General features: G+C 43.0%; 1 protein-coding gene across 1 annotated transcript in view; it reads right to left on the reverse strand.

The window, feature by feature from the left end:
- Nucleotides 1–26,141, reverse strand: part of LOC308300608 (receptor-type tyrosine-protein phosphatase U-like) — a gene marked incomplete at its 5' end in the record, with an annotated part of 51,543 nt that overhangs the window by 14,215 nt on the left and 11,187 nt on the right. Inside the window, 10 exons of the mRNA XM_080744479.1 lie at nucleotides 2,306–2,431; nucleotides 4,403–4,717; nucleotides 8,010–8,159; nucleotides 9,624–9,759; nucleotides 12,332–12,486; nucleotides 15,016–15,132; nucleotides 17,022–17,119; nucleotides 18,931–18,967; nucleotides 22,780–22,848; nucleotides 23,683–23,730. Of these exons, the coding sequence (XP_080600605.1) occupies nucleotides 2,306–2,431; nucleotides 4,403–4,717; nucleotides 8,010–8,159; nucleotides 9,624–9,759; nucleotides 12,332–12,486; nucleotides 15,016–15,132; nucleotides 17,022–17,119; nucleotides 18,931–18,967; nucleotides 22,780–22,848; nucleotides 23,683–23,730 (1,251 nt within the window). The remainder of the gene's footprint in view (nucleotides 1–2,305; nucleotides 2,432–4,402; nucleotides 4,718–8,009; nucleotides 8,160–9,623; nucleotides 9,760–12,331; nucleotides 12,487–15,015; nucleotides 15,133–17,021; nucleotides 17,120–18,930; nucleotides 18,968–22,779; nucleotides 22,849–23,682; nucleotides 23,731–26,141) is intronic.

Here is a 26,141-nt window from a genome sequence, read left to right on the forward strand (position 1 = left end):
TTTATAAAATACAAACGCTGTAATATTACTACAGTGGGTCCTAGAGGGTTTAACATACAGTAGGATATCATATGTATTGTATGGGTTCTATGTTAACATACAGTAGGATATGTATTGTATGGGTTCTATGTTAACATACAGTAGGATATGTATTGTATGGGTTCTATGTTAGCAGCCACCCTAAGGAAGTAAGAGATGAAAACTGTATGCTTCAGTAATTATTTACATACCGCGAGTCCTACCGTCATCGGAATATTCAACATTTGAATAAAGCATATTTTCCTAATATCATGCAGCCCTTGTCGTTCATCATGCAAATTGTATTTTACCGTCCACCTGATGACACCTCCGCTCCCTAATTCTCCTGACGCCAGAAACTTCATTTAAATGTCCGTTATGGTTTTATGAACAAAAACAGCAGAGCCTCTGGAGAATAACGCCTGCGCTGAGAAATATGGCATGCATTCCAATCAAAGCCTCCTCTTTAGTATGCCAACGGACGAATGAAAGGCAGGGAAGACGCCCATCGGAGGAAATGACAGGAGCAAATTGAAAAAAGGGGGTGAAACTGACCTTTAATGCATGCATGTCAATGAGCTTCTCTACTGTGTTTTCCCACGGTACGGGGAGTGGCTACGGTGTTCATCATCACCCTTATAGGTGGCTTTATGGAAATCCCAGCGGTGCTGGTTCCATTTCCTGGCCTGGTGAATTCAAATATGTCCTTTGCAGCATGTATAATAGGGAGCTATGAATAAATTGTTTAATGTTCTGCCGGCCTGCTCTGCGCACATCTTCAGGCTACAGTGTTGCAGTGTATTTATTTGACAACTTCCCTGGCACTGGCGGGACGCACCACTGGAGTGAGTAGTGGCGTGTGCATAAGAAAGAGCTCTAGAAGGACTCAGAGGCACTGAGGCACGCTGTGTGTTGTAGCATGATAGCAAGTGAAGCCTGCAGACAAAGAAGGAGCTCCTATTGGAACTTGCTGAACGACCCAAATGCTGGCTGTTCAGTCAGAAGTCAGAAGCTCTTGAAGCGTGCATTTGTTACTCATCACCTGAGAGCACACAGCCCAGAGGTGCCTCCAACCATCTAAAGTGCACAACAACACTGACCTGCAGCTTTCACATGAAAATGGTACACAGTACATTTGTCAACATCATTAATTGACTTGTAGAGTTATTCCTCTGAAGGGTTCAAGTATTTAGCTACAGTCATGATTGCACTGCAACATCCTGAGTGTCAGTTTGACTCTGAGAAGTAAAAATGGAACCATATGGGTCCATTGGGCCCTCTCATATCCATAGAATAGTCTCTTCTACTGAGAGATGTGAGACTCTTCTGTCATTTTCGTCGATAACGTTTCCCGCATTAGAGTCCAAAGCAGGCCATCTGTGTACTCTAGCAGTCAAGTGGAGTGTATCAAACGTTTAATTCATTTTATCAGGTGTGCCAGAAGATTTACTGAGAATGATTAATGGCATGAAATCCTCTTCTTTAGATGTTTTACACACAACATTTTTAAAGAGTTTTCTGCATTTTTTATCTGAAGATAATTTAATTCAATATTTAATAACGAGTCTTTATCTTCAAAAATTATTCCTCCAGTTTTTAAATCAGCTCATGTTCAAATAACTACTGAAGAAAACTATCCTTGAAATCAACAATCCTAATTTAGACCCAAATCTGAATGGTATTTATTTTTTTATGAATGTCCCCACATTCTTTGAAAAGTTTCAGTCTAGTTTTCCAACTCATCACGATTCAGAGACTGCACTTCTACAAGTTTTAAATGATATTAAGATGAATTCAGATGTGGGCAGTTGTACTGTGTTGCTGTTGCTAGATCTCTCTGCTGCGTTTGATACAGCTGATCATGCCATATTAGTTGATCATGTAACAACTGGGTAGGTGTGAATGGGACTGTGCTAGCCTGGTATAGTGTGGCAGAACTTTATCTGTCAGTTGGGAATGTTTTCTCCAGCTACTCAAATATCACCTGCAGCGTTTCTCAAGGGTATATTCTATTATATTTACTGTTCTGTATTACGTATGTGTTATTAATCAACATGTCTTACTATTGTAAGCTGCTGATACACACATCCATGTGTCTATAAATCCATCAGTTTACATCATCTCCATCACTTACAGTTCATTCTTGAATGTTTAATAAATCCATCAGAGTTTACATCATCTCCATCACTTACAGTTCTTTCTTGAATGTTTAATCTTGGAGGTATGAAGTGCCACCGCATGGAACAGAGTGACTGAACCCTGAGCTGAAACATTTTGAACAACTCACCCTGGTGACATTCTTGACCCGAAACAGACGAGTGATGACGTCCTCGTCCGCTGACATGGACAGAAACTCCACTTCCATGGGTCCATACTGCTGTAAGCCAGGCTCTGGCCAGTACTGGACACACGGCTAGAGAGAGAGAGAGAGAGAGAGAGAGAGAGAGAGAGAGAGAGAGAGAGAGAGAGAGAGAACAATGATTTGGACAGAAGATAACACATACTGTACTTAACACTATGTCTGACTTTGATCTATTGCCAGGAATTGCAGTAGACAAGCAGAAAAATATATAACGACTAAATTGGGGAGAAAAGGGAGACAAACAAAACAAAAAAACACCTTGTGTGTCATCACCAAGTGCAGCTGTCTCTCCTTCAAGTGTTTAAGTGAGGATCACACACATAACAGGAGGAGATGTGATAAGTGGTTGATTACACATTCTGCTGGATTAGTTTTAATGCTCATGCAATGTGTGAGCTTTTCTTTTGAATGGAAATCCGCTGCCTTTAAAAACTGCTGCAAATTACTGATACCGATGGGTGTTGAAAAGGAGGCAATAAAGTAATATTAATTCAGTCAACCAATAATGAATCAAAGACAACCATGAACCTTCCACACCATGTTCCCACATGGGCCGGTTGCATAATTAGCTACAGCCTTAGTAAAGCAGACATTCATTCCATGCACCTTACCAGAGCACATTTCACTTCAGGCTATTTGTTTTAACAAATATCAAGTTAAGCTCAGAGGGACGGTGAGAAGGATTTGATGTGAGGCCAGAAGAGGCATGTATAGCTCCAGAGACCAGCATGTTCTGAGCCTTTGATGAATGTAAATCTGGCTCTGAGACTTTCCTAGAAGCTCCAAACACTGACACCAGGGGAGAGATTTACCCAGAGACACCCCAACAAATAAAGAGAAACAAACACATCCATGTTCACAACAGGACTGTACAATACGTGACTAATTATTACCATCTCAGTGGGAAACGTGTGAAGGTGACATTTGTGTTTCCTGTTCATTTCTGCTGCAGAGCCAAACGAAGCTATGGGACACTGGTCAGCTTAGATTGTGCATGTTGTAATGTTGTAGTGTTGTGTTAGTACAGTAACATGTGCCACCAACATGTTGTAATGTTGTAGTGTTGTGTTAGTACAGTAACATGTGCCACCAACATGTTGTAATGTTGTAGTGTTGTGTTAGTACAGTAACATGTGCCACCAACATGTTGTAATGTTGTAGTGTTGTGTTAGTACAGTAACATGTGCCACCAACATGTCACTGCTTGTACCATATGAGTGACTGATTGATTGTTGATTCTCCTGATGTAAGCTGGGGCTGCTGTTATCTAGCAACGCCTCACAGTCACATGATCAGAGCAATGTGTGATGATGTGAAGGAACTTCTAGCAAGCAAACATCAGATCCAGAGATGAAGCAAAGGAGAAGATAAACAACATTCTGACACTCTGACTGAGAGAAGCTAAACCACGCTGTGTCAGCAAAGCTTGCAGAATCATCAAAGAATCAAAGATCACAGTCATCCCAACATGCTAAAGAGCCTTTTACCCAGGACTGCATTTCAGTATTATGGCCTACACACCTGGACTTGTCTAGAAAGTGTTTTAAAGCTTGATCATTAAATTTCTCTTGATCACTTCAAAATAATTCTAATTGAATAATACTCTGATCTGATTGGCTACCATTGCCTTCTAAAGTTTGTGTATCCCGATTTAGGGAGTTGAATAATGTCTGCCGTCTTTTGGATTTTTTGTTGGTTTGTTGCCATGTCTTGTAATCAGGGAGTCAGAGAGTTTGCTCTCAATTGGCCTTCCCTGAATAAAAAATAAATAAAAATCACACCTAGTGTAAATGAGCAGTGCCATTTATGAGTTAATTTCATTAAGAAAGGCTTGACCAATGGGACCCTGGGAGTAAAACAAACTTTGAGCACTTTGTGCCAAGATGTTGCCAGATGTACGCCAGATGTAGGCCAGATGTACAGTAGGCCACGCTTCAAAGCCCAGACATTATTTGTGGCCGGACAAAGCCAGATGTTGGAGCTCCGCTCCTTCTAAAAGGATGTAATGCCAACCAGGCTCACCCAGGCTGAGTTGGACTGGTTGAGTTGGTTCAACATGACCACCGAGGTGCAGCCGTAGTCAAACACCAGCCTCCAGAAGTCGGCCGTGGTGCCGGGGAGCGGGTGAGGCGTCACCATGAAGGCGGCGGGCCGGTGGAAGCTGTCGGTGAGCGCCGCGTTGATGTAGTTGTTGCTCTGGCCTTCGCTGGTGACCAGGAAGGCCAGCGAGCGGTCGGGAGGAAGCACGTCCATGCTGCGGTTCTTCTCCCGGTTCCTGGGCAGCAGCGCGATGCTGCACTCTTCAACGTCCAGGTGAGGACTCACCGAGTTCAGAGTCTGGGGTCAATGAGGAGAGAAACAAAGAGGGTGAGGACTCACCGAGTTCAGAGTCTGGGGTCAATGAGGAGAGAAACAAAGAGGGTGAGGAGTCACCGAGTTCAGAGTCTGGGGTCAATGAGGAGAGAAACAAAGAGGGTGAGGAGTCACAGAGTTCAGAGTCTGGGGTCAATGAGGAGAGAAACAAAGAGGGTGAGGAGTCACAGAGTTCAGAGTCTGGGGTCAATGAGGAGAGAAACAAAGAGGATGAGGAGTCACCGAGTTCAGAGTCTGGGGTCAATGAGGAGAGAAACAAAGAGGGTGAGGAGTCACCGAGTTCAGAGTCTGGGGTCAATGAGGAGAGAAACAAAGAGGGTGAGGAGTCACCGAGTTCAGAGTCTGGGGTCAATGAGGAGAGAAACAAAGAGGGTGAGGAGTCACAGAGTTCAGAGTCTGGGGTCAATGAGGAGAGAAACAAAGAGGGTGAGGAGTCACCGAGTTCAGAGTCTGGGGTCAATGAGGAGAGAAACAAAGAGGGTGACGAGTCACAGAGTTCAGAGTCTGGGGTCAATGAGGAGAGAAACAAAGAGGGAGAGGAGTCACCGAGTTCAGAGTCTGGGGTCAATGAGGAGAGAAACAAAGAGGGTGAGGAGTCACCGAGTTCAGAGTCTGGGGTCAATGAGGAGAGAAACAAAGAGGGTGAGGAGTCACCGAGTTCAGAGTCTGGGGTCAATGAGGAGAGAAACAAAGAGGGTGAGAAGTCACCGAGTTCAGAGTCTGGGGTCAATGAGGAGAGAAACAAAGAGGGTGAGGAGTCACCGAGTTCAGAGTCTGGGGTCAATGAGGAGAGAAACAAAGAGGGTGAGGAGTCACCGAGTTCAGAGTCTGGGGTCAATGAGGAGAGAAACAAAGAGGGTGAGGAGTCACCGAGTTCAGAGTCTGGGGTCAATGAGGAGAGAAACAAAGAGGGAGAGGAGTCACCGAGTTCAGAGTCTGGGGTCAATGAGGAGAGAAACAAAGAGGGTGACGAGTCACAGAGTTCAGAGTCTGGGGTCAATGAGGAGAGAAACAAAGAGGGAGAGGAGTCACCGAGTTCAGAGTCTGGGGTCAATGAGGAGAGAAACAAAGAGGGTGAGGAGTCACCGAGTTCAGAGTCTGGGGTCAATGAGGAGAGAAACAAAGAGGGTGAGGAGTCACCGAGTTCAGAGTCTGGGGTCAATGAGGAGAGAAACAAAGAGGGTGAGAAGTCACAGAGTTCAGAGTCTGGGGTCAATGAGGAGAGAAACAAAGAGGGTGAGGAGTCACCGAGTTCAGAGTCTGGGGTCAATGAGGAGAGAAACAAAGAGGGTGAGGAGTCACCGAGTTCAGAGTCTGGGGTCAATGAGGAGAGAAACAAAGAGGGAGAGGAGTCACCGAGTTCAGAGTCTGGGGTCAATGAGGAGAGAAACAAAGAGGGTGAGGAGTCACAGAGTTCAGAGTCTGGGGTCAATGAGGAGAGAAACAAAGAGGGAGAGGAGTCACCGAGTTCAGAGTCTGGGGTCAATGAGGAGAGGAAAAACAACACAAGTAAACGTGGATGACGAGGAAGACAAGAGGAGAGAAGGAGAGAAGAACAAGGAGAGAGGAGGGAAAGAAGAGGAGAGAAGGAGAGAAGGATGAGCAGAGAGGAAGGAGAGGAGGGAGAGAAGGAGAGAAGAACCAGGAGAGAGGAGGGAGAGGACAACATGTGTAGACCTTTAAACACGTGGACCAGAGAAACAAACAAACCTAGTTAACATTGTCACAACAGGATTCTGTAATAAGTGACTAGAATTATTAGTCTCAGTCTTATTTTAGGAATTTGGGGGCAGCCATAGTTTAGTGGTTTGAGAGGCCATTTGGTAATCAGAAGGTCACTGGTTTGCCTCCCAGTCCCAACTCTGATCTACAGTAGGCCACAGTATGTGTCAAAGTGTCCATGAGCAAGACACTAACACCTAACTGCTCATCATGAGCATCTGAGCAGCCTTCAGCTGGGTGAAGCTGGAACTGGATTTACCAGTGGGATTAACAAGGTCTAAACATAATGTTCAATATCACTGAGAAGAAGTCACACTTCAGGAGAACAGAATGGTGAATTGTGCTGCCATTGCACAGAAGGCTTAAACAAACAAAAAAATTGATGCTGGTGTAAAATTCAATGCCCCAGTTTGTGTTTTGAAGAACAACGTGTTCGCTAAGCCTTAATTGGATTAGACAATACCAAAATAATATTTGGATGCGTTAATAATGTGCAGCATCAATAATAAATGTAGGAATTCCAGATCTCTGTGTGTGCAGAATGACACCAGAGCAGTGCAGCCCAGACGTGTTCAACAGCGCTAATTTACAAAGATCAAAGGAGCTCACGTGACCTCTGACCTCTTTATGAAGAACAAACAGTCTGTAATCAGAGACGCTTTCTTTCTCCACAGCCTGAGCAATAAATCATGAGGTAATGAATCTGGCATCATTCATATGAGGTCACATAAGATGAGAACATAATATGGAATTAAAACCCCACTGTTAAACCCTGGATCAATGTGGCTGCTGTTGTCCTGTGGAGGACATGTGGATGGTGGGACCTCAGCTGGCTTTCTACTCTCCCAGTCAGCATCCATGTTTTAGTTCCATTCTGAATTCTCAAGGGACTCTATGGAAACCCCTGTGCCAACAAGTATTAATGACTTTCTATTGTTTTATGTAAACATACAGTAAGACTCCCCAGAGGATGTCTTTGAAGTGAACAGGCATGAAGAAGGAAATGTGTAATAAGTGAATATAATATTCTCCAAACTGCACATAATGAAGCACCGTTATTGTATAAGGAAGGATGTCTCTGGTTATGTGATGTCAACACCTCACAAATCCCTGTGCAAAACATTCTAAACATCTCCACTGTATGTTTTAGTTATAGATGTACTGTATAGTGCATGTTTTAGTGTTATAGGTGTATTGTGTATGTGTTAGTGTTGTAGATACAGTATGTAGTGTACAGTATGTATTAATGTGGTCATATGGAGGAGGTGCTCTGACCTGGAACTCTTCTCATAGATAAGTTGTGTATGTATAGTGTTATAGTGTAGTATAACATAGTGTTATAGTGTAATATAACATATTGTTATAGTGTAATATAACATAGTTTTATAGTGTAATATAACATAGTGTTATAGAGTATGTATGGTCATATGGAGGAGGTGCTCTGACCTGGAACTCTTCTCGTAGATAAGTTAAATTAGTATGTTTAGTGTTATAGATAAGGGTATGTATTGTTGGTGGTAGTGTTCTTTCTGACCTGGAACTCTTCTCGTAGCTGGGATGAGTTGCTCTGGGAGTCCACGCGCAGCAAGTCCTTGTAGGTGAGGGCGAACTCGTTGACCAGGATGGACGTCTCTCCACACAGACAGGCCTCCAGGATGGCATCATGGATGAAGATGTACTGCTCCTGCAGGAGACACGTCATCACCAACAGCACCGTTAACACTGTGAGGGTGACTTATTCTGGAGGACAACAGTTAACACTGTGAGGGTCTGAGTTATTCTGGAGGACAACAGTTAACACTGTGAGGGTCTGACTTATTCTGGAGGACAACAGTTAACACTGTGAGGGTCTGAGTTATTCTGGAGGACAACAGTTAACACTGTGAGGGTCTGACTTATTCTGGAGGACAACAGTTAACACTGTGAGGGTCTGAGTTATTCTGGAGGACAACAGTTAACACTGTGAGGGTCTGAGTTATTCTGGAGGACAACAGTTAACACTGTGAGGGTCTGAGTTATTCTGGAGGACAACAGTTAACACTGTGAGGGTCTGAGTTATTCTGGAGGACAACAGTTAACACTGTGAGGGTCTGAGTTATTCTGGAGGACAACAGTTAACACTGTGAGGGTCTGACTTATTCTGGAGGACAACAGAGTCTGTGGACACACTGACTTATATTCTGTAGTACAACAGTGTCACTTGCACGACCTAAATGATTGTTAGCTTGAAACTGTTGAAAACTGTGAGCACTGCAAACAGAAAGGAAGACAGATACATAAAACAGAAGACAGAGAAGAGCAGACAGGAAGTAAAAACTAAAACCAGATACATATCAATAAATAATCAAAGTAAGGTAATGAGAGAATGGTGGAGAATATAAAGTGTACAGAATGCTGCATTAAACACACCTCAATGTTTATAGTGTATCAAAGAGCTGAATAGAATAAATAACTCTACAAAACAAACAAACACTGTGAGCAACACATTTAATTAGTGCGACCCTGTAATAAACAGTTGAGTAAGTCAACATTGGATTAACATAATAAGGGGGTTGATATGCATATTATCTACACATCTAAAAGAAAACACATGATCCAGTGCAACATGTAAGAAGCACAATGTGAATCTTAACTCATCAACCATTGTTTTGATCTTTAAATGAAACCCAGAGGGGGAGGGGAGCTTCATCATTTTACAAATACCAGGAGAAGAAAAAACAAAACGAAAAAGATTCCTCAGAACTTTTCACCAGAGGAATGTTTTTGCGTTGCAGACTTATGGCCTGTGGTCTCTGTCTGGATCATGTTGATATGAACAGACAGGTGAATGTACCTCTGTCTGGATCATGTTGATGTGAACAGACAGGTGAACGTACCTCTGTCTGGATCATGTTGATGTGAACAGACAGGTGAATGTACCTCTGTCTGGATCATGTTGATGTGAACAGACAGGTGAATGTACCTCTGTCTGGATCATGTTGATGTGAACAGACAGGTGAATGTACCTCTGTCTGGATCATGTTGATGTGAACAGACAACAGACAGGTGAATGTACCTCTGTCTGGATCATGTTGATGTTAACAGACAACAGACAGGTGAATGTACCTCTGTCTGGATCATGTTGATGTGAACAGACAGGTGAACGTACCTCTGTCTGGATCATGTTGATGCGTCGGGAGCACAGAGTTTTCACACAGTTGTAGATGTCCACCACGCCTTCACATTCAGCCATGTCCAACATGACGTCCAGCACGATGTAGCAACCGGTACGACCTGCCCCCACACTGACACACAAGATAGAGATAATGTCTCACATGAGTTTGCACATTTGGGCAAGTTTGCAAACCTGCAATGAACGACTACAGGACAGTAAGTATCATGAGATGCTAACCTGCAGTGAACGACCACAGGACAGTAAGTGTCATGAGATGCTAACCTGCAGTGAACGACCACAGGACAGTAAGTATCATGAGATGCTAACAGTGAACGACCACAGCACAGTAAGTATCATGAGATGCTAACAGTGAACGACCACAGGACAGTAAGTATCATGAGATGCTAACAGTGAACGACCACAGGACAGTAAGTATCATGAGATGCTAACTTGCAGTGAACGACCACAGCACAGTAAGTGTCATGAGATGCTAACCTGCAGTGAACGACCACAGCACAGTAAGTATCATGAGATGCTAACCTGCAGTTAACGACCACAGGACAGTAAGTATCATGAGATGCTAACAGTGAACGACCACAGGACAGTAAGTATCATGAGATGCTAACAGTGAACGACCACAGGACAGTAAGTATCATGAGATGCTAACCTGCAGTGAACGACCACAGGACAGTAAGTATCATGAGATGCTAACCTGCAGTGAACGACCACAGCACAGTAAGTATCATGAGATGCTAACCTGCAGTGAACGACCACAGGACAGTAAGTATCATGAGATGCTAACAGTGAACGACCACAGGACAGTAAGTATCATGAGATGCTAACAGTGAACGACCACAGGACAGTAAGTATCATGAGATGCTAACAGTGAACGACCACAGGACAGTAAGTATCATGAGATGCTAACCTGCAGTGAACGACCACAGGACAGTAAGTATCATGAGATGCTAACCTGCAGTGAACGACCACAGCACAGTAAGTATCATGAGATGCTAACAGTGAACGACCACAGCACAGTAAGTATCATGAGATGCTAACCTGCAGTGAACGACCACAGGACAGTAAGTATCATGAGATGCTAACAGTGAACGACCACAGCACAGTAAGTATCATGAGATGCTAACCTGCAGTGAACGACCACAGGACAGTAAGTATCATGAGATGCTAACCTGCAGTGAACGACCACAGGACAGTAAGTATCATGAGATGCAAACCTGCAGTGAACGACCACAGGACAGTAAGTGTCATGAGATGCTAACCTGCAGTGAACGACCACAGGACAGTAAGTATCATGAGATGCTAACCTGCAGTGAACGACCACAGGACAGTAAGTATCATGAGATGCTAACCTGCAGTGAACGACCACAGGACAGTAAGTATCATGAGATGCTAACCTGCAGTTAACGACCACAGGACAGTAAGTATCATGAGATGCTAACAGTGAACGACCACAGCACAGTAAGTATCATGAGATGCTAACAGTGAACGACCACAGGACAGTAAGTATCATGAGATGCTAACAGTGAACGACCACAGCACAGTAAGTGTCATGAGATGCTAACCTGCAGTGAACGACCACAGGACAGTAAGTATCATGAGATGCTAACCTGCAGTTAACGACCACAGGACAGTAAGTATCATGAGATGCTAACAGTGAACGACCACAGCACAGTAAGTATCATGAGATGCTAACAGTGAACGACCACAGGACAGTAAGTATCATGAGATGCTAACAGTGAACGACCACAGCACAGTAAGTATCATGAGATGCTAACAGTGAACGACCACAGGACAGTAAGTATCATGAGATGCTAACAGTGAACGACCACAGGACAGTAAGTATCATGAGATGCTAACCTGCAGTTAACGACCACAGGACAGTAAGTATCATGAGATGCTAACCTGCAGTTAACGACCACAGGACAGTAAGTATCATGAGATGCTAACCTGCAGTTAACGACCACAGGACAGTAAGTGTCATGAGATGCTAACCTGCAGTTAACGACCACAGGACAGTAAGTGTCATGAGATGCTAACCTGCAGTTAACGACCACAGGACAGTAAGTATCATGAGATGCTAACAGTGAACGACCACAGCACAGTAAGTATCATGAGATGCTAACAGTGAACGACCACAGCACAGTAAGTATCATGAGATGCTAACAGTGAACGACCACAGGACAGTAAGTGTCATGAGATGCTAACCTGCAGTGAACGACCACAGGACAGTAAGTATCATGAGATGCTAACCTGCAGTGAACGACCACAGGACAGTAAGTATCATGAGATGCTAACAGTGAACGACCACAGGACAGTAAGTATCATGAGATGCTAACCTGCAGTGAACGACCACAGGACAGTAAGTATCATGAGATGCTAACCTGCAGTGAACGACCACAGGACAGTAAGTATCATGAGATGCTAACCTGCAGTGAACGACCACAGGACAGTAAGTATCATGAGATGCTAACCTGCAGTGAACGACCACAGGACAGTAAGTATCATGAGATGCTAACAGTGAACGACCACAGGACAGTAAGTATCATGAGATGCTAACCTGCAGTGAACGACCACAGGACAGTAAGTATCATGAGATGCTAACAGTTAACGACCACAGGACAGTAAGTATCATGAGATGCTAACAGTGAACGACCACAGGACAGTAAGTATCATGAGATGCTAACCTGCAGTGAACGACCACAGGACCGGCATCAGGAGGCGTGGAGGCTTTGACTCTCCGTATAAAGGCCAGCAGGCCTGTGGCGTGAAAGGGAACCCCGTGCTCTGGCCACGATGTGAAGTGGAACTGACGCACTTCGTGGTTGGCTGAGTAGCCTCTCTGTCAGAACACACAAAGACAACAGGAATTAGCATCACATTGAGATCAGCCTCATAGCCTTTACTATATCATACCAGTTTACTTTCTCATTATCTTGAGTCATTTTGACAAAGCTTCTCATTATTCTTAGTATCCAAGTCATCATTTTGAGATTGTAAGTCAGTATTTCAAAATGAGTTCTCATCACTTTGAGAAGTTTCTCAATGTAATATTAGAGGTTTTCTTGTTTGTTCATCACATTGGTGGAAAGAGACTTCCAAACTATCTGCTTTGGATGAAAAGTAGATGGTTTCCCACACAGCAGACCCAGATTCAAATCCAGCTTGTTTACACAGACACACAGTAATTCACCACTCTGCAAATTAAATGTCAAAGTAAAGTGGATGCAAAGCAAAGATTTGAGGAAGAGGAAAATCTAAAAAATGAAGTGAGGGAGAAGGTTGAAAACAAAGTGTCAGCATCTGCCAGCATTCTGCTGGTTTGAATAAGCAGCAGCAGCTTGCAGGGAGAGCAGCTGTGATGGAGTGATGATAATACAGTGTCACTCCAGAGTGGCTCTGAGCCTTTCACACAACAGCAGCATGAAGGAGACCTTTGGCTCACTGGGAACAAACCAGTAGCACTGGAGCAGCTGCTCTCTGCTGCTATCAAGGAGAAGAGATGGAGGCGTTTTTAAGCAGCTACTCAGGCTAATTCCTCTCAATGAAATCCTGTTTATCCTGAGAGGCCCACCTTCCCATCGGTAATGAGTCCTGTCAGATTTTAAGCTGTTCTATAAATAGACAAACTTATTCGATTTAAATCCCCAACCCATGTAACAGTAAAATATCAATCACTCTCATTTGCTTCAATGTCTCACATAAAGTCATAACTCCCACACTGTGAGTGTGATCTTTATGCAACCTGCCACAGACATCCATATATCCTCCCTCTACAATAACTACTAAAGTCCATCTAGATTCTCCATCTCTCTGTGTGTCCTTGTTGCTACAGTGCAGCTTCCAGACATCTTAATGGAGGCAGCAGGCGACCACCCGCTGTGTGGAAGCACCTACTGTACTGCCAGGCTCCACTTACTGTACGTCCTCTCATTATTGAGTGCCAGTTCAGCACTTAACACAGCAGGGCAGAAACAATCAGGGACCTTGCAGGACATTTTAGTCAACGAAGAGACAAAGTGAAGTCCATTATTGCCTTCCATATTGCAGTCGGTGACAGCAACGATGTGGTCAAAACTGTTCCTTTTATGGAGCCATTGGACCATTGGCAATGTGATGCTGTTTTGTCTGGCACTGCCAACCTTACCATACTGAAGCAGCTGTGCTCAAATGTGATTGGACAATTCCTGAACAAAAAGGGAAGCCAGTGGCAGAGATGGCCCTGAAAGTCTTGTTAATCATGATTTTTTGGTGGCTAAAACAAAAGACTTAAATTTGCTTAACGTTAAAATGCAAGGTCAGGCAGGAACAAAATCAGCCCTCATATTAAAAGTTTGACACCCTGAGACCAAATTGACTTACAGCTTGTTAATCTTATTTAGTTCTGAAGATATTGATTATTGAACTTCATAAGTGACATGGCTCATCAAATAAATGGACCAAAGCCAACAACCGTTAAGCCAATCATCACCAATAAGCATTTGTTCCATCATCATAAATCCTATATAATTTGTAAAAATGCTGTGCTGAAGTGTTTTCCTAATCCTCAGTCCATCTGCTGTATTTATGACCATTACCGCCCGTTCCTGCAATGTTTTCAACTTGTCCAGCCTGCAGTTTATTTTTCTCAACCCACAGCAAAGTTTAAGCACCACCTGCTGCTGCAATGTTTTCATTGGAACCCAAATATAAACAGCAGGAGAGAGAGATCATGTCAGCACCATGGACGGAGACACAGCACTTGAGCTGATACTGCTGATCAGTATTAATAATAGATGTCTATTTAGATAACCTGTCTCTAATAACATGTTGAAATGTCATTCTATTTAGATAACCTGTCTCTAATAACATGTTGAAATGTAATTCTATTTAGATAACCTGTCTCTAATAACATGTTGAAATGTCATTCTATTTAGATAACCTGTCTCTAATAACATGTGGAAATGTCATTCTATTTAGATAACCTGTCTCTAATAACATCTGGAAATGTCATTCTATTTAGATAACCTGTCTCTAATAACATGTTGAAATGTCATTCTATTTAGATAACCTGTCTCTAATAACATGTTGAAATGTCATTCTATTTAGATAACCTGTCTCTAATAACATGTTGAAATGTCATTCTATTTAGATAACCTGTCTCTAATAACATGTTGAAATGTCATTCTATTTAGATAACCTGTCTCTAATAACATGTTGAAATGTCATTCTATTTAGATAACCTGTCTCTAATAACATGTTGAAATGTCATTCTCCTCCTCTGCAAGACCTTCAAATAGTCGTACCAACAGCGCACACTGCCTCGTTAGAAACGTACTCAGCAGCAAAAGGAAGGAGTATTGAATAGTCAGGGAGAGTTGTGTTGACTCACCCTCTCCAAGGCAAAGGTACGGACTGTATATTCAGCCAGCGTCTCTGTCTTCAGCAGTGTGATCTTGATGTCTCCGTACATCTCACTGTCATCAGGCCAGTATTTACAGCATTTCACCTGTTTAGAGAAAGTATTACGGAACATTCTAACCATGCTGTAAATTGACCACTGAATGACAAACTGTAGTCGACATAATAGTGAATAATGAACAGTGTGAAGTAAGATAAACATAAAATCATCATAACAGATTATATGTGTACGGTTAGGCTCTGGATAACTTGTTATGTAAGGCTTTGATGGACATGGGGACAAAGGAGTGATTCAGCTTGAACAGAATTCATGAGAATAGGTTTTACCACAGCTGTATTTCTGATTTAAAAAGGCCATTTCTCCAAAGTAAACACATGAAATGATTGTAGAGAAAACAGCCTCTGAAAGTGCTTCATCTTGTGGTGTTCTGCACACGTCAGAACGGCTGGAACAGATCTGAGCTGTTGGACGGACAGCAAAACAACAAGCTGCCCTGCTGGTGATTTCTCATCCCAGAGGGCAAAGTAAAGCAAAGTCCAACAGTCCCATGCAGACATGGAGAACAGGAGCGCTGCAATGGCTTCCACTCAGCTCACACACAAAGCAACGGATGCTTTTCATTCAGGGGAAAGGTTTTTATTGTTGGTTTTGTTTGTTCAGAAAGGTTGTGCTGTTGGGATGCTGGTCCTAATTGGATCCAGGGCTGGTGTGAGTAAAATGGTGTCATTTTAACCATCCTCCTGGATAATGTGTTTCTCTAGGGGGGAAGATGATGATGGGACTCTTACAGTGACGTTTGAATGTTAGGCTTGTTTATGTGTGACAGATAATGACAGTGCTACAGTCAGGCTGTGTGCTCCTAATAGGTGCTCTGTGTAGGGGTGCCAATGGCCTAGTGGTTAAGGTGCATAGCACTTACAGGCTCTAATGCAGCCTGACCGCAAGTCACAGGTTTGATTCCCGAGCCAGACAACCTTTGCTGCGTCACTCCTCGTTTCTCTCCCTGTTTCCTCTCTCTCCACTATACTATCAGAATAAAGGCAGAAAATCCCAAACAATATATTTAACAAAGTAAAAGCTCTGTGTAGCTGCAGTGTAGCTGCTGTTACAGCCATTGTAATCACAACATGATAAACATGTGTTTAGGTAAAGGTAATGTGTAGAAAACATCCTGTGACAATAGTGAGGCTAATCACAGTGATAATCTATTGATAATGTATTATTACATGTGTTATGATGCACTACACTGGACATACTGTACTGTGTTTAATACTTAGTGTAATCATAGTACATGATACTTATAACAAGGCTCTTTGTATTCATAAACACATTACAATATATTTAGGAAGTGCTTCCAATGCTTTTCAGTGCATTACGACATAACAGGTGCTTCCTGTGTATTGAAGTCATGTATTGTAAGTTGTAAGAATTATAATTACACAATGATTACTACTTCTCCAATACGTAATGTACTTACAATGACGTAACACTTCAAATGGAGCATAAACATAACAATAATAGTACTGTCCAGATAGCATCAGTGTAAGTGTTGCTGAGTTGTTGTATCTCAGCCAGCTCTGAGGTGATAATATGCAGTAAGTTATGATATAATACATGGCATTAGGGCATAAATTACAGTGTTTATGTACAATTTAGTTTCTTTAATGATCTTTGTACAAGTTGTGGTAAACCAAATGTTTGGCCAGTATCCAACAGGCTGCCCAGAATAATTCCTTCAGGAGTGCATTAAGTAGTTTTATGAGTCCTTAATGTTTAGCAGTAGATTTCCATGAACCTTATGAGTCCTTAATGTTTAGCAGTAGATTTCCATGAACCTTATGAGTCCTTAATGTTTAGCAGTAGATTTCCATGAAGAAATCCCAGGATATTTGTAGTGTTTCCACAGACGAGCTGCAGGCTGCACTAAGGCCACTGAAGAATGAATGTAAAGATAAAGGAACAGTGATGTCACTCACCCTGCCTACCTCCACCAACTTGGTGATCATGACGATGCTGAAGCAGTTCTCCTGCCACACCATCCTCCAGAAATCCAACAGCGTCTCCTGCTTGGGCCCTGGTGGAGGAAGAGGGAACTGCATCATCACAGCTGCACTCTCAATGAAGACCACTTGTTGATGGTGGTGTTGTGTGTGACCACCAGAGCCTGAACCAAACTGTATATCAGATATTATTTGACTTTTTGAGCGGTGGTAAACCGCTCCATAGAGTGGCTGTGCGTGTGTCTGTAGCCACTTTTCCTCAGCGTTTTGCCATAGCAATATGTGTGTGTGTGTGTGTGTGTGTGTGTGTGTGTGTGTGTGTGTGTGTGTGTGTGTGTGTGTGTGTAGCCATATTACATCACCAATTACATCCTAGACTTATATCCTAGTCTTTTTCCTCAGCGTTTTGCCATAGCAATGTGTTTTCCTCAGCGTTTTGCCATAGCAATGTGTGTATGTGTGTAGCCTCTATTACATCACCAATTACCAATTGAAGACGTTATGCAAGCACGACCACCGCTCACTTCACATTGGGTGTGATTGTTTTAGTTATGGGCGATTAAGTATGAAGCCAATGTGTCTTGATTTTCCTCAGTCTGGTGTCCCTATTTCTAATCATGTCATTATAGGTGACATTTTCAAACCTAGCCAATCTACAAGCTCACAACTATTTATTGTTTGCTTATAATTTGAATAGACTCAAATAGAACCTTTCATCAAATATGTACATATATTTTTAATTGATTAGAAAATGTTGTCCAGCAGGCTAAAGAATATTGGTCTAAACATCCGTAGATTGGGATCGGACCAAAATATCTGACATCAGTCTGGCTCTGTAGCGGCCACTGTGACATCACTCATCATCATGACCAGAGTGTCCTTCCTCAGATGACAGGACAGTGATGTGTGGAGATTGTTCCATCAATGCACTGATTGGAGGAGTCCAGGTAAGAGGAGAGAAGGAGGTAAGGAGGTAAGGAGAGGACAGGTACAGTAAGGATACAGTAAGGAAACAGTGGTTGCTGATGATGTGAACATCAGTCATGTTCATGTGGAGCCTCCATCAGTGGAGCCTCCATCAGTCATGTTCATGTGGAGCCTCCATCAGTCATGTTCATGTGGAGCCTCCATCAGTGGAGCCTCCATCAGTGGAGCCTCCATCAGTGGAGCCTCCATCAGTCATGTTCATGTGGAGCCTCCATCAGTGGAGCCTCCATCAGTCATGTTCATGTGGAGCCTCCATCAGTGGAGCCTCCATCAGTCATGTTCATGTGGAGGCTCCACTGGAACAAGGAGCACCGAGGGAAACCAAGCTCACAATGACACAAACACAGCTGAGCTCCTCACTCATACATCTCTCTTTGTTTGTGTCTTTATTTTAACTCAGAGTTTATGAAAGATGATGGGTTGAGCAGCCCTTCAGACCCTGGCTTTGTGAGTTGCAGAGAGGGAAATGAAGGCTTCTTTTATTCCACGTCAGATTACTGGACTCCTCACATCACAACGGATGAGGAGCTATAATTAATGTGTTTAATTATTCATTCAGTGACATCAATCATACAGCTGCCACTGGGCAGTGGTCACACATGATGCCATCACCTTTAGATCTGCAGGAGAGACGCTTTGGCTCAGGATGGAGAGCCAGCAGCTTTCTGATTTATTACACTCTTACAAAATCAAAAATACACCACTCACTCTCAAAGCATGAAGAATCCAAGACGCTCTCACACACACACACACACACACACACACACACACACACACACACACACACACACACACACACACACACACACACACACACACACACACACACACACACACACACACACACACACACACACACACACACACACACACACAGTAGCCTTGTAGGGAAACTCACCCTGAGTGGCGATGAAGTGGTTGGATCGATGGTAGCCCTGAAAAAGAGAAGAGGAATGAGTTGCTGAGTAAGAGCATGTGGTCGTCACTCACAGCTGGAAGGGAGATCATCTCTGGACCCCCAGCCTTCCTGTCCTCTAAGATCATCTCTGGACCCCCAGCCTTCCTGTCCTCTAAGATCATCTCTGGACCCCCAGCCTTCCTGTCCTCTAAGATCATCTCTGGACCCCCAGCCTTCCTGTCCTCTAAGATCATCTCTGGACCCCCAGCCTTCCTGTCCTCTAAGATCATCTCTGGACCCCCAGCCTTCCTGTCCTCTAAGATCATCTCTGGACCCCCAGCCTTCCTGTCCTCTAAGATCATCTCTGGACCCCCAGCCTTCCTGTCCTCTAAGATCATCTCTGGACCCCCAGCCTTCCCTGTCCTCTAAGGACCCCTAATGACCCCTCCATACTGTAATGCTGTCTTTCTCCACAGACCCCATATGAACTCTAATGACCCCATATGACCTCTAATGACCCCATATGAACTGTAATGACCCCATATGACCTCTAATGATCCCATATGAACTCTAATGACCCCATATGAACTGTAATGACCCCATATGACCTCTAATGACCCCATATGAACTCTAATGACCCCATATGAACTCTAATGACCCCATATGAACTCTAATGACCCCAACATACTTTAATATTAAAGGAGCTATAGTCAACCTTTTCTTGAAAAACAGATGCTAAAATAAAAATAATGTTTCGAAAATGTTTTATAAAAAAATAAGCTTCATACATGTGTTTCTATTCAAAAATGACCACAAAAAGCGTAAAATAATGATAAAATAATAATCAGACTGACTTTGTTTAAATTCCTCTTCTATGGATTGATAAGGGATGTAAACAAAGTCGGCCCTACAATGAAAAAGTTGACTATAGCTCCTTTAACTTGACTCTGTTAACGCAGTACATTCCTCAGTATTCATTTAACCAAAGGTAACCAAATGCCCTGGTTGGTGCTGTCCTTTTGAGCCAATACAGCATCTTTAACACTCGGGTGACTGAAAGAAAAATCACTTCCACTCTGACTGCATTTATCAGTCAAATTGACAGGTACATTCTCTCCCTTTTGGCCCAGGAGAGCAACACCTCCTCCCCTGCTGCCAGCGGGGGTTCTATTGTCTTCCAAATGTGAATTAGCATTTCAATTGACCTCTCAAATGGGGAGCGCAAAAGTTGTGAAATTCTCTCCTTGCTTCTGGGAGGGGGAGGAATGGGTGAGACCTGTCTTTATGACCGATAACTAACAGTCAGAGTGGTATAATGTTATATTATTTCATACTTAGGAAACGTTTCAGAAAGGGGAAAAAAACGAGAACATATGTCTTGAGTATTTAGGAAAAGTCATGGAAGGGGACATTTCTGAGACCTTCATGGAGAGAGTAATTGCACTTTGCGATCTCAAAATCGGTCAAAATGACCTGTTAGTCACCCGTGTGTTAAAAACAGATCATTAATCTGAAATTATATTAAACAGTATGGAGTTTTAGCTACGTGTTCAACCTAGTGTACGTTGCATTTCAACCTAGTGTGAGTTACAGCATAACTTAGATGCGGGCGCCTTTAGATTTCAGAAGCCCTATTTATTCATCAATAACGGCTGGCTCTTCACAGAGCTTCAGGATCCAATAAAAAATACATTGATTTTCATTAAAGCCACAACTGCAGACTGACGGTTTCAGGCCTTTTTCTTTGATTGACTCTACAGTAACAGTTTCTCTTCTGACAACAGCACCACAAAGTCTGTCCAATGGGTTTCACATGAAAGCAGGCTATCATGGCCTAAATGAACTGCTTATTTTTGTTGTATTTGGTTCTTTTAGGATGGGAGGGTGGGTGCAGTGGGGGGGGGGGGGGGGGGGGGGCAGTTCATAAAATGAAGCAAACGCGGAACTAAAAGTTCCTATGATTGGCTGCTAGTTGCGCTGTTCTGGTACCAAAAGCAACATGTTCTCCATAGTAAATACTTTATGATCCTGTCGCTAGTTTAAAGCCTCGTTTCAATCACCATGATATGCGGGGGCACTAAGGAGAGATGAGGGGACAAAAAGGACATAAAAGTAGTGTGTGTGTGTGTGTGTGTGTGTGTGTGGGGGGGGGGGGGGGCAGGCAGAGAACAGAGAGGTGAAGTACTTACTTCCCTGTTAATCCGAATCTACAGGGTCCAAAGTGGAGGAGGTGAGACAGGAGTTTAAAAGAGAGACATACAGGCCAGTTAATGAGAGAGAGAGTAGTTAGAGACAGGTGGAGCCACAGGAGACTGTGTGTGTGTGTGTGTGTGTGTGTGTGTGTGTGTGCGTGCGTGCGTGCGTGCGTGCGTGCGTGCGTGCGTGCGTGCGTGCGTGCGTGCGTGCGTGCGTGTATCAACACCTGTGTGTGGGTTCATCCCAATGTTCCCCAGTTTCTATGAAATGTGCATGCATGTTTACATGTTCCCCATGAAAAGGGCAACTGCATAAGGCACTATAATAATAAGGCACTATAATAAGGCACTATAATAAGGCACTATAATAAGGTACTATAATAAGGCATTATAATGCATACCTAATCAAGCCATACACACAGTCTGGCCGGCAGCCAAGTGATATGTTGACAGAACAATAGAAAATAGAGACCTTGAATGTCTTCACCTCTCCTTTGAACACCAAAACATATCACAATGAAAGGGAATCAAATCAGTGAGTGAATGTGTGTATGAATGTGTAATGCATATTGTAACGTGCTTTGGATAAAGGTGCTTTATATGCACCATTTACCATTGACCACAGAAGACCTCATCTATTATGCAGAAGTACAGTTTTACACTTTGACCTGTCTGTGCTTACAAAAGCACTTTACATGGATTACATGACATCATAAATGAAGTGTTAACATGGACTCTGATGAGGGTGGTGTAAATAAAGACTCACAGATCTCCTCTTTTCCACCTTTTCACAGCTGGACTGAAAAAGGTGCTGAATTTCACCATGGATAAACTTTAAAGGATAAGTCCAACACAGCTTTCTGTTTCCATCGCTAGAACTCCACTATTTGGTTTGATATCTGATCCTACCTTCCAACTGACCCTCTTCTTGTTAATGTGGATGGAAAAACAAAACTAAACATGCAGACAGAGACAGACATAAGCCACATACACATACATTACATAATGCATGATGCCCCCCCCCCCCCATCCAGCAGCCAGACAGACAGTTAAGGTGAGCAGTGAAAGAGGAACTCTTTATCTCACAAAACCATCTCTATTAAAGATATTCCTTCCATTATAAAACCTATCTCTATTAAAGATATTCCTTCCATTATAAAACCTATCTCTATTAAAGCTGTTCCTTCCATTATAAAAGTCATGGGTGGGGGGTCAGCAGGGGGTGGGGCTTCATGGAGGCGGGGATTATAACAGGAAGAGGCTTTTGATTGGACGGAGCCTTCAGGAACAAATCCCAGGTCAAAATGTTTGAAGCAAAAACACTTGGAGCTGGACTGTGTCTTTGTAGCACAAAGTCCAAAGCTTGGTGTGCTCAAACTGATGACTTAGAAGATCAAAGACGGTGCAGACTCTAAACAAACAGTCTGATGATCAATGAAACAATCTGCACTCAGAATAAAGTGTTAGAGCATTTTAATGTTCATGAAACCAACAGGCCTTCATCAGTGTTTCAACACTCATTAAAACACTCTTAAAACAACCTTATTGTGTGAGTGTGGATTGTTGCTTTGATGCTTTGTAGCAACATGACTGTCTGTGTCCATGTTGGACAAGCAGCTCAGTGGACTGTGATTGGTTGCTTGGTGAGACTTACATCGATGTAGTTGGCGTTGATGTAGTCAGAGTTGGGGTCTCCCAGAAGTGGGTGGAGCTTGACTCTCATCTGAGATGGTAGAGAAATGAAAGAGGAATCAAATAAACCGGAATAGGAATATTATAAACAAAATATAGCCTAAAGTATTTAGTGTTACTGTAGCATAAGAGGCAGTGTCCACAGAAAGTGTTTTTGAGAGCTTTGGACATCATGTCCACAGTCATTATAAGGATCATTTTTACGATCAACCATTACTGTTCTCGAATGTGCATTATTAGCATCATCTGTTCATCTGCATTATTATAAGCTCAAACAGCCTGGCTGAAATAACAGTAAACATGAACTTCTCATGGTCGTGGTAATGATTTAAAGTCAGGTCATGATGACCTGGTTGTCAGACACATGAAGATGATCAAAGTGACAGACGCACTCCTCTCCAAAAGTTTAACTATTTGAAATATTTGAAAGTTGAACTAAAGTGCAGAGCTTTGGATATCATGTCCAGAGTCATTCTAAGGAGCGTTTTTCAATGCCTCCAACGTTCAGAACGATCAACCATTACTGTTCTCGAATGTGCATTATTAGCATCATCTGTTCATCTGTATTATTATAAGCTCAAACAGCCTGGCAGAAATAACAGTAAACATGAACTTCTCATGGTCGTGGTAATGATTTAAAGTTAGAGAGCAGTGAAACCTGATGCTTGCTGCTGGGAAGAGGAGGCTCCAACACATATTTAATATAGAAAAGCTGTCAGAATGGAGCTGGCAGCTCAACAAATGTTTTCTTTGGACACGGACCCTTAGTCTCTCCAGTCTTTTATCTGTGACATTTGACGTTTTACTTCATGAAAGGCAGAACATCTCCTGGTAACTTACATCCCGTCAAGGTATCATGTCTCACTTTGGTTTTGTCTTTCTTCTTTGTGCAGTCCCAGCCGTCAAAAAAGCTCTGTGGAAGACAAGACACTGTTATGATGGAGAGAATGGCTTGGTGAACCTGCACTATTAACCATTTAGACACCTTAGATAAGACAAGACACTGTTATGATGGAGAGAATGGCTTGGCGAACCTCCACTATTAACCATTTAGACACCTTAGATAAGAAGACAAGACACTGTTATGATGGAGAGAATGGCTTGGTGAGCCTGCACTATTAACCATTTAGACACCTTAGATAAGACACTGTTATGAAGACACCTTAGATAAGACACTGTTATGATGGAGATAATGGCTTGGTGAGCCTCCACTATTAACCATTTAGACACCTTAGATAAGCCTCAGGTGCAATGTGGCTTTTCAGCATTTTGTTTCTTTTGTTTGAGAGCGATAAGGAATATTGTTCTTTCACGGTTATCACAGTGAAATCCTATCAGCATGTCATCTCTTAAGCACAGCCAGGGTTTACATCAACAGGGCAGTAGCGTTGTGAGAACGTTTTTGAGATAAGGAGTGATTATGTGCTTTATGCATGGTAAGTATTCAAACAGGGACACACAGAGTCTGCTCCAGTAGACCCCCCACTCCTACTCCCCTTTGACTGTGTATTCATCTGCTAATAGTAAGTAGGTTGGAGAGGCTTATTGTTGGCATTAACCACAACACAGGAGTCTGTCCCGTTACAATGCACTGGTTCTCCATTCAGACATGCTGCCATTCAGACATTTGACCCCTGGGAGATGGATTACTAGATTACTCCCAGTACAACCGCAAAACTCTCCAAAATGTGTCACTGCCAGTGAGGAGCCCCCACCGTGAGGACATGGTACCTCAATCTCTCCACTGCAGTTTCATGCGACCGTGTTTATTGACCTTATTGGTTAGTTTTATCAATAAATAAAGATTGACAAAGGAAACATTCAGTCGACCACCATTCATCATCTCTGCCTCCAGGTTGCATCGTGTAATAATGACAGACCAAGACCTCCTGTAGTCTACCTGTGTGAGTGTCTACACACAAACAAGTCTCTTTAGGACTGGCCACGGAGGTTTGATCAATGTCTTATCAGCAGGTCTGCGTTCCACAGGGAAACAAAGAGCAGCACCAGGCAGGACAGCACAATGTGTGACTCCACATCATTTTCCTTTGTAATGGAGCCTGACACTCCATCAAAACACAACATGGAGACAAACACTAGAGTGTGCATGTATGGAGTTGGGGAGTGGGCTGTGTTTTAACAGATGTACACTGGTGTACCACAGACCAGTGTTTAATGGATGCACACTGGTGTACCACAGACCAGTGTTTAATGGATGTACACTGGTGTTCCACATGGGGACCAGTGTTTAATGGATGTACACCATCAGCACACCATTGTTCTATCTACATCTCTACACTTCTCTTTATTTTAGAGTTCAGGGGAAAAGCTAAATCAGCCGCTATATAAAGTGCAAGAGAGCGTAACCGGCCAAGTGATGATCTGCCACACAAAGGTAAGACATTTACATGATGTGCCAGAGCTGTGAGGGGGTTGGGAACAATGTGTTTTGATTCAGAATAATTCTCTTCATTATAAATGAAGTCAGACAGCCAGACGATAATCGCCTCTGTTTGGTTAAAACCTTGTATGTGGTTACTTTTCTGGACATGGAAAATATTATACCAATGGATCCAATGTAGTGATTTTAGTCACAGGAAAAAAATGGATGCCTGTATGCGGAGCTGATGTCTGACATCAGAGTTTTCCGGAACCGGTACCGTGTCTGCAGAGATCTCCATATATGGGCATAAGTGGACAAAGCCAAACAGATGGTCAAAACGGGTCCTATGACAACAGGTATAATGGGGTTTGCATTAAAGTGTGGGGCATTCATTCCCTATTTCAAATTCGGCATGCGCGTTCCCCGCCGCAGCAGGTAGTGCAGTGCCCGGCCTCGACCCGACCGATACACGATTTTCTGGAACAGGACACAGACAAACAGATACAGAGATCTCCATATATGGGCATAACATGGATGTAGACAGACAGATACAGATATCTCCATATATGAGCATGAATGGACACAGGCAAAAAGATGGTCAATACGGGTCCTACAGAGATCTCCATATATGGGCATAAAATGGACGCAGACAGACAGATAACTCCGTATATGGGCATAAATGGACACAGGCAAACAGATGGTCAAAACGGGTCCTACAGAGATCTCCATATATGGGCATAAAATGGACTAGACAAACATATATCTCCATATATGGGCATACATGGACACACACAAACAGATGGTCAAAACGGATCCTATGACAACAGGTATAATGGGGTTTGCATTAAAGAGCGGGGCATTCATTCACTATTTACATCGTTCCCGAGTTGGCCAGGTTGACGACTAGACACTTCTAGCTTCTAGTATTCTTAATAACGTAA

Source organism: Nannobrachium achirus (assembly GCF_963921795.1).
Source record: "Nannobrachium achirus genome assembly, chromosome: 2".
Classification (NCBI taxonomy): Eukaryota; Metazoa; Chordata; class Actinopteri; order Myctophiformes; family Myctophidae; genus Nannobrachium; species Nannobrachium achirus.